Source organism: Epinephelus fuscoguttatus, linkage group LG1, assembly GCF_011397635.1.
Source record: "Epinephelus fuscoguttatus linkage group LG1, E.fuscoguttatus.final_Chr_v1".
NCBI classification, from domain to species: domain Eukaryota; kingdom Metazoa; phylum Chordata; class Actinopteri; order Perciformes; family Serranidae; genus Epinephelus; species Epinephelus fuscoguttatus.
The window spans coordinates 13,440,503-13,450,649 of NC_064752.1; the positions used below are offsets into that span (position 1 = coordinate 13,440,503).

The 10,147-nt window shown below is 42.9% G+C and overlaps 1 protein-coding gene across 2 annotated transcripts in view; it reads right to left on the minus strand.

Moving 5' to 3' along the window:
* LOC125904254 (membrane-associated guanylate kinase, WW and PDZ domain-containing protein 3) overlaps nucleotides 1-9,691 on the minus strand; it is a 233,098-nt gene extending 223,407 nt beyond the window's left edge. For both annotated transcript variants that reach the window (XM_049601925.1, XM_049602667.1), the window contains exon 1: nucleotides 8,745-9,691. In XM_049601925.1, coding sequence (XP_049457882.1) covers nucleotides 8,745-9,051 — 307 coding nt within the window. In that variant the 5' untranslated portion in view covers nucleotides 9,052-9,691. The remainder of the gene's footprint in view (nucleotides 1-8,744) is intronic.
* Between the last annotated feature and the right edge of the window lie 456 nt (nucleotides 9,692-10,147).

Consider the following 10,147-nt stretch of genomic DNA (forward strand, 5'->3'; position numbering starts at 1 on the left):
TTATCTTGCCAGTTGGCACCAATGAGATTAACAATGTTTTTTTCCAAGGGACGCCTGGCCCAGAAAGCATTATCAAGACAGTTGTAGACAACATACAGCAACATGCATACTAGGCAACAGCACAATTAAAATCACAAAGAGACGCAGAAGTAGCTACATAAGCACTTAACAGTCGATAATTCAATAGCAGAGCAGCAGGATCAGTGCCCAAGCCTAAATAGATTTTAGCAAAACAAAGCATTGCCGGTGTCTTATTGAATCCAGGCCTGGCCCAAATGCATTCCTCCGTTCTCGGCTGAGATGGACGTTATAGTGCAACAACACATCTTTCAGTGTAATGAATGGCATTCATTTTTAAAGGTCCCATATTATGCTGCTTATATTCAGGTTTATACTTGTATTTTGGGTTTCTACTAAAACATGTTTACATGTCATAATGTTCAAAAAACCCTTTTTTTCCCCCTCATACTGTCTGCCTGAACATAGGCCTACCTGTAATCCCTCTCTGTCCTAAACGTTCTGTTTTTCTACCTTTATAAAACATTTAATTGGGAGTTACATTGCTAGGCAACAGCTCGGGGCCATGTTTGCTTCCTGTCAGCTGATGTCAATCACATACACAGCAAAACATTGCAACAAGAAACACAAAATGACCCGTTTAGAATATTTATGTTTCAAACAGTCTATATAGGTGAGCTTGTGACATCACAAATGCACAGAAATCCTGACGGCTCCTACAAAGACACAGTTTCTGAATTTGAACTGTATGCATTTCTCTGTGGACTGATACTCTCACAGTATGTATATGGCACCTATGCCTGCTTTATTTCTAAAAATACATGGAAATCTGACTTTTCACAATACAGGACCTTTAAGGATTCTACCGTTTGTTGAGTTTGAGTCGCAGGGTGGAGAATTGATCAGTCACTCAGTTTGTGATTGGACTGATCAGAGCTGATCAGACGAATGGATCAGATTAGAGAAGCATGCTGAGCATGAGGCAAGTGAAAGCAAACTTTCAGACCCAGAGCTAGACCAAGGGGGGCACGGTTTCTATGGGAACACAGCAAGTTTGATCTCAAGTTGGTTGAAAAAACAATGAACACAAAAATGACAGTGCTGTTGTTCTTAGAAACAGAACAATTGATTATGAATGACTGAACACTTAAGTTTCACTTTGACTAACCTGGCGTTCTGCTGCTCCAACTGCAGGAGTGTGGTGCTCTGAATAACCAGAGTGTGGTGCTCTGAATTACCAGGGTGTGGTGCTCTGAATTACTAGAGTGTGGTGCTTTCTGGACAGAAAGTAAGTCTGTTATTACGCATGTAAAGTTCCTTTACATAGATTAAAAGTTTAAAAGCATTAAACGTAACAAACGAGTGCTTTTACACTCGTATGGGAGCAGAACACAGAGGGTTGATGATGGAGCTTAAGTCAGGTTTTTATTGTGAGAGCTGCTTCATTCAGGTCGTTGTTTACTCACTGGCACCTTAACTGTGGCGATATGCTGTTTAATATTATATATATGACCCAAAATGATTACTTTAAATCCGGGTTACGGGTCAGGCTGCGGGTTGTGTTTCAACGGGTCGGACCGGGTTGCGGTACTAATTGGGCAGATGCGCGGGTTTGCGGTTCGGGTGCGGTTTTGTATGTCCCCGGGTCAGGGCGGGGTGGATCTTGAAAATTGGACCTGTGCAGGACCTGAATAACTGAGTGTGGTGTGCTGAATTACTGAATGGCACACACACACACACACACACACATATATATATATATATATATATATATATATATATATATATATATATATATATATACATATATACATATACATACATACATATACATATATATATATATATATATATATATATATATATATATATATATATATATATATATATATATATATATATATATATCTCAGCAGTGCTCTGACTTAATGGTCCAGCTCCAAAAATAGAACATGAATATACAAATAAATGAAAATGTGGAAAACCTTGCTAGGCACCTTTTGTGACATAATAACAGCTTATGGACAAATTTTCTTATTATAGATAAATTATAGACCTACATAAATGCTCATAGTAATAGGCTCTGAATATGAGACAATGCCTGAAAGAGCGCTGTGAAAAGAAAAAAAAAATCTGAATATCGGAATCCCAAAATTGAAAACTGAATACCAACACAATGAACAAATATTCAGTTTCAGTTTAACTGAATTTGCATAAAAACACTCATAATCACTTAAGAAAGAGCTCATTCAGCCTTAAATTACTTCATTATGAGTTCCGTGCCAAAGGCGCTGTGTACATGATGGCTCTCCTGCTCCATTCAGCTGATTGTCAGAACCATCTCTAAGGCGAGAACAGATGTCTCTAGTTATTTGACCAGGCTCTCTGGGCTGCTGTATTCCCACTCTCGCTCTCAACCCCCCCCTCCTTTTTTGCGGCCGACTACAAATCTCTTCGCAGTGACAAAGCATTGCCTGTCAAGAGGATGATTCCATTGAGAGGCACTTCCTGATATGAGAGGTGCATTAATGTGATTAACCCACACACACTATTGCCGTTTGATACAGGGGCTTAGGGGCTCATGTCACTCGGCATTCTTCTCTATTGGCATGATCAGCAGGTAATAGAAAATATGACGATGTGTGAGCAGAAGCAGGAAACTCAAAACAAATTGCTATCAATTGCAGAATCCACTGCGGCTTTACACAAACTCAGTCATGCAATTTGACTTCAAAATTCAAAGCTAATTAAGAGCGGAATTTGCCTCGGAAACACAGAAGCTTACAGAAACCAATGAGTTACGCCATTGTGTGGAGTTAATATGTTCTCATTATCACATCAGCAATTATCAACCATTAAAATCAATAAAGCTAAAATGACTTCAAATAAAAATTCAATTCAATTATATAGCAGTTTATTTAAACATACCTGCAATCTGGTGACTACAGTTAGATGACTAGATTTAATATGAGAAAACCAATTCCAACTGACTAGGACACAATCAGCTGTAGAAGCAATGTAATCAAGAGGGCCAGCCAGGTCACCAAAATAAAATGTTGACATTACATTTCTGCAAACCACAGATTTGTTACATCTGTACGTTTCATTGGTATGATGTAGTTCACATTACATTATCACATCTACATGATCAGAAGTAGGAGGTGTGGTGGTGACACCTAAGCGAGACGGCTAGGACCACCATTTGAGACCAGCAAACACCCAGACAACATTTGTATGTAAGACCCATGTGGGTAGTGAATGGGCTGAAAAATAGGCCTTATATGGGACTGTTCACAGGTTCCATAATGGCCCCAGTTCCCCATAAGGGTGGGTTAACCGAAGTTAGGCCTAAATAAGGTGCCTATCTTGGGCCCATACACAGTTGGTACCCAGTTAGCCCTGGCATAACCCATGTGGAGCTCACTTGAGTAAACCCACCCATGTCGGCAATTGGCATATGGAACTCATGAACAATCCCATATAGGGCCCATTTTTTCAGCTCATTTAGTACCCACATGGGCCCCACATACAAATGTTGGCTGGGAAATAAAAGCCAGAGCACAATTCTGGAAATGTCCAGCAATGTGTGGAGCAACAAAACCAGGACTTTTTTAACTGGAGTTCGGGACATGTCCAGCCATGTTTGTTGCAATGAAAGAATGTGTTTATTAATTAAGAGGATGTGACATTTTCAGCCATTGCCAGCCATGTTGACAAATGCAGGTATTTTTTAGGGCTGTACCCGACTCAGAATTATGTCAGTTGAATCAGATTTGGCTATTCCATATGACTATTCAATTGTTCATTCCTTCTTTTTTTTCCCATGGGGTTTGAAAGTTTGAACAGGCTCAGCAGGACGTTCAGTGTGACAGTGGCATTCACATAACATTGTGACAAGCTAACTATGCCAGCGACGGATCAGGCGACAGATACCAAACAAAGGCCAGAGACTGTATTGTATTAGGTTGTTGTGAGCTGTGAATTTACCAATTCTACGAAGAAGGCAGAAGATCGCGTTATCTTGTTATTTCTCTTCTGGGCAGCCGTCTCCGTGTCCACAGCTGTACTGAAGAGCAGCATAAAAGGGAGGAGCGCTCACTCTGCAGCTAAATCTGGGGAACAAAAGGTCTCCAGAAGTACACTGCACACTGTAGGACTAAATAAACAATCCAAAAAAAGCCTGCTTGACTTCAAGGAATCTAAGTTGACTGAGGAGTCTCTGACTGATGATTTGAATCTCTGACTTTCAGAGGGCAGCCCTCATATTTTTTAACCAGAGGTTGTGACATTTCCAGCAATTGCCAGCCATTGCCGGCCATGTTTGAAGCAACAAAAGCGGGCACGTTTTATCAAGAGCTTGGGACATGTCCTGCTGTGTTTTAGTGACCAAACCAGGTATTTTAAGCCAAAACACAATGCTTTCCTAACTGTAATCAAGCTGTTTTTGTGCCGTAATCTATCCACAGCATTGTCACAACATAAACTGAAAACTGAATTATAAAGAAACATAGTTTCAACATATTTGCTACATTTGAAAGGTACAAATGCAACATCTGTGGTTGGCAGAAGCATACAATGCCAAAAAAATATTCTATCATTTGGGCTGAGAGGGCTTGTATACGTGTTTCATGCAGTCACACCGCTAATAATCATCAGAAATACGAAAGAACTGTGCACTGCACTGCCAAATTATTAATCTGATGTCAGCACCATCATCTGTTCAGCTGCATATAAATGTCTACAGGTTGTATGTGTGTTTTGATTGCAGAGTGATTGAAGGTGAAAACATATAGGGGGCACAGCAGAAAATAACCGAGCGGCGGAAACGGAATTCTGAGATGCCATTCATGAACCTTTTCATCAGGCATCTTTTCCGATCCTTAGCTGGAGGTACCGGCAGAAATAGATTCCTGTACCGAGCACAGAGCTACTGAGCTTTTAATAGAGGCATCTACCAGCTTAATCAAAGATACCAGGGAAATGGGCACATTCACCTCACGGTACATTGTGAAGTCTTGGCGAGAACGTCTTTATTTCAAAGCAGTATGTATGTGAGGACATATGCATGTTAAAGAAGCCTCTTGGCAGTCCCTGGAGGATATATGATGCGCCAGAAGCAGCAGAAAAGTAAGTGAAGTGCTGTGTGCAACTCTCATATTCTGTTCGATCAATGGCTGAGATAGATAATAGCCTCCATAGAGACTTGCATCCTGTCTCTCTCTCTATCCACGCCTCGAATCCCCATTTCTACTTTTGCATCTCTGCACACTCTCCCCTCCTAGCTCCTCCCCAGCTGTCAGTGGCAGGAGCAGCACGGGAAGCACACCAGCTCCAGAGGGCAAGGCAGGCAGAGCGCAAGAGGATCTCGGGGAAGAGCACGGGGGAACATCTGGTAGACCCAGAGAGCCTGTCCGTCGCTGCCGGCCGCCGTCATGTCACCGCAGATTCCCGGGCTTCCTGGTAACAGCTGATCCTCTAGGCCCACTGCCTCCATCAGAGTGGAGAAAATCCACTCGCTAACTCAATTATGCAAGAGGTGTGAATTAAACATGAGGCTACCACACAGGAATGTATACACACACACACACACACACAGCGCAGACGGACACACATGCACAATATGTAATCACACAATGTAACAACCCCATCTGTATGCTGACGCCAGAGGGGATTTGTGAGGCCTTTTTTTGCAAGCAGAACATTGAAAAGCGGATCCACACTGGTTGTAACATCACACATGACTGAAATAGAATATGGACAAATAGGCCAGACAGATTCGAGTGACGGTGAAGAAATAGGTGATGAAGAATTTTGCCATCTTTGCCACCTTTTACTTCCCTGAGAGCTTTTAAGGGGAAAAAAAAGAGCCATGTGTGGGAGTTAAGCCTGGAGCCAAAGGCAGAGCCGATTTTCTCCCCATCTCTCTTTATGTCTCTCTCCCTATGCTTCTTCTCATCCTCTTGTTTCTTTGTGTCTCTTTCTCTCTCCTTCCTCCCTGCCCTTTATTAATCATCCTTGGTTAGTGGGGCAGAGAGTGTGGTGTTAGGAGCTCAGGGGAGTTTAGAGCCATGAAATACGCACACCTTCATGTGCATGCACACTAATAGGCACAGGGCTCATAAATCTAGCCAAACATTTTTCTTTCATCTCTTCTTTGCTTATGAAAGATAGAAAAATCAATAAAATATTAATAAAGGAAAAAAAATGTAAAAAACTCCGAGGAATGACTACACACACCATAAGTGGGCATGTGCACACACACACAGCTGATCTTCAGGGATCCTGGCCTGAGGTCCTGGGGCTCAGCTGCTGCTGCTGCTGATGTAACCTTTTGAACAGTCTCAGTTGTTGTTTAGACATTCCAGCTTCGGCATAGAAGCAAAGTAGGGCTATCTCGCTCACCCACAAACACACAACTGTATCTCCAGAGCCAGTAAACCCTTCACCTGAGGACCTCTGCTTGGGTCAGAACCACTAGAGTAAAGCCATCACACAATGTCTCATTATCAGAGTGTTTGGATGTTGCAGCCAGCAGACTTGGAGAGCTGGAATGATAGGATGACAGCGTACAACACAGATAACCACTCTGCCGTCTGTGGCCAATGGGCAGCGGGAGTAGCCTGAATAATAGAGGATGTAATTAGGCCTTATTTCTATGCATGTAAGTGCACTTAGCTGAGATGGCTCCAACTGGGCTACATGCCCTTATTACCATTATCACTATTCGATCTCCCTGAGAAAGTGGTGAGAGAATTGGCCAATTAGATGTTATGGGACAGTCGAGGTTTACAGTGGAAGTCTGGGATGTCCCTTGGGAAGTGCGCAGGGATGTAGTGATGGGCAGAACTCACTTTATTCACATGTTTTACTCTATTTTCCAATGGTTTAGTCAACTTTAGCTGACATGTATGCATTTATGTATTCATGAATGGATTACTGAATGGGCTCGAGCCCCAGTGGCCCAAAGTGTCAGGGGGCCCCCGAGGCTTTTACTCACAAAATGTCACTCAAATTAGCATGTAGCGACCAGACTAAAAATGACCACAAGGAAACATAAAACGATGACAAAGGTCAAAAAAAGACCACGGAGAGACACAAAACGACTATAAAGGGCTGCAAAGAGACACAAACAGGCTCACTTTGACTACAAAAAGGGGCAAAACAACCACAAAGAGACAGTAAATGACTACAAAAAGATTCAAAATGACCACAAAGAAATGGAAAGCAACTACAAAGAGTCTCAAAATGACTAAAAAGGGATTCAAAATTATTTCAAAGAGATGGAGAGCAACTACACAGAGGCACAAAATGACAAAACAGAGGGGCAAAACAACCACAAAGAGACAGTAAACAACTACAAAAAGATTTAAAATGACCACAAAGAAATGGAAAGCAACTAAGAGTCACAAAATGACTACAAAGAGGGGCAAAGCAACTACAAACATACTCAAAATGACCTCAAAGGGATTCAAAACGACTTCAATGAGATGGAAAGCAACTCCATAGAGACAGAAAACGACTATAAAGGGGTACAAAAGGGCTGCAAAGAGACACAAAGAGGCTCACCTTGAATACGAAAGAGGGCAAAACAACGACAAAGAAGTGATAAACGACTACATAAAGATTCAAAATGACCACAAAGAGATGGAAAGCAACTACACAGAAACACAAAATGACAAAAAAGGGGAGCAAAACAACCACAAACAGACAGTAAACGACTACGAAAAGATTCACAATGACCACAAAGAAATGGAAAGAAACTACAAGGAGTCTCAAAATGACTACAAAGAGAAGCAAAGCAACTACAAACATGCTCAAAGTGACCTCAAAGAGATGGAAAGCAACTACATAGAGACACAAAACGATTATAAGAGGGTGCAAAACGGCTGCAAAGAGACACAAGAGGCTCAGCTTGACTATGAAAGAGGGCAAAACAACAACAAAGAAGCAGTAAACGACTACATAAAGACTCAAAATGACCACAAAGAGATGGAAAGCAACTACACAGAAACACAAAATGACAAAAAAGGGGGCAAAACAACCACAAAGAGAATAAAGATTCAAAATGACCACAAATAAATGGAAAGCAACTACAAAGAGTCTCAAAATGACCACAAAGAGATTCAAAATGATTTCAAAGAGATGCAAAGCAACTACAAAGAGTCTAAAAATGACTACAAAGAGGGAAAAGCAACTACAAACATACTCAAAATGACCTCAAAGGGATGCACAATGACTTCAAAGAGATTGAGAGCAACTACACAGAGGCACAAAATGACAAAAAAGGGCGGCACAACAACCACGGACACAAAAAGGAACTGAAACAAAACCACAGAGAGATGCGTAGTGACTACAAAAGGATGCAAAGAAGCTAAACAACGAGAAAGTCTGTGTGTCCTGCTTCTACGTGGGAGAGGTGGTGGGGCCTTTTGCATGTCTGTGCCCAGGAGCCCATTGTCTTATAATCCGCCCATGTATATATCACAGAGGAACATATAAACCTATATATATATATATTAATTTGGGGAATTTGTTTGTCTTGAGATAATCTCAGACTGGCAGATATATCTCTCTACACTGCTGTCTGTGTGTGTGTGTGTGTGTGTGTGTGTAATCATAAGGGTAGATGCCACATATCAAAACGCTCATCTTACAAACAGATCTCAGGTGACACACACAGCAGCAGGGGGGAAAGAAAGCAGAGGGAGAGTGGGTGGAGGACGCACCTGGTTTGACCGTCTTCAGGCGGATCGGCTCCCGAAAGTGGCGTATGACAGCCAGGGTGTCGCGGTTTGTAAGTCCACTGACGGGCGTCCCGTTCACCTCCAGCAAAACGTCCCCGTAGTAGGGCAGCTTCCCGACGTGACACACCAGCACGTCCAGCTTCATCTGGCCCAGGTAGGGGAACTGTCCCAGCTCTGCTCCCCCCAGGACCTCCACCACGGAGCCAAAGTCCCCCAGGTTCCCCCATGACACCGCGCACTCCACCACTTTACTGGACCAGTGTTTCTTCTTCTTCAGCGTCCTGGACATGGTTACTCCCTTTTTTTGTTTGTGTGTCGAACAACTAAACTGCTTACAGTCGCCTTTGGGTTTGCTGTTGTTAAATGAACGCGGAGTGACGCGGCCTAATAAACCCTCCTGAGTTATTCTCCCGACCTGCTGCTGCTGCTGCTGGAGATTTCATCTTCCTGACATTTAGGAGGCTGAATTCACCCCGTCAGTCCGCCGCTCGGGTCTGTCATGCCACGGGTTTGTGCTCCGGTGTGCGCACGCTTGCCTGGGTCGCAATAATTCCAAGCGCTCCTTGTGCGTAAAACAGGAGAGCTGATATCGGCGAGGTTGTTAAAAGAGGAATAATTCAGGTTTCACGCTCTCCATCGGTGCTCTGGAACCATATCCGCGCTCTGCTTCGCCTCCTGAGGAGTCTCCCGACGCCGAGCAGTCCAAACTAAATGTAAACACAGAGTATTTTACTCACACGGCGGCAGACTGTGGAGTGTCTGACGCTGAAATGTAGTGCGTCAACGAGAAATCCCTCATATACCTGTGGGCAGGCTGAGAATACAAGTCGGGCGGTAGCGATCACCGGTTGGCGGTTTATGCGGTTGAGATCCAGCCCATGGTGACTGAGCTGTGAGACATCTGCGAGCGTTTGTCTGCTACAGGTTTGAACACACCTGGCACCGCCAAGAGAGATGTTGCCAAGCTCCGAAACGCCCCTTTTACGCTCAGCAGTGTTTTGTAGACGCTCATGCTGGCTCCATCCACCGGTGTGCTGTGGTACTAAAAAAACATACTGTGAGTGTGATTTCAGTAATGCTCACTGTAACTTATTGTCATTTAAATCCATTTCTAAAATATATATCAACCATGTTTATGTGCGTTAAAAATACAGGACTTGTATTTAATATCAGTTGGAATAAGCGTCTAACTAAAAATACACAGAGCATGTAATCCTAATATTAAGCGTGCAGCACAAATTACACCTAATTAAGACTCCTAATTTGTACAGAGTGAGGTAAGTACTTTTGGGGAGGACATCCGGGTTGATCATAATAAGTGTCTCCACAGCGCCACCTACTGCCACAGTCAGATAGATCAAAGCAATTTGCTGCTCCAGTTCATC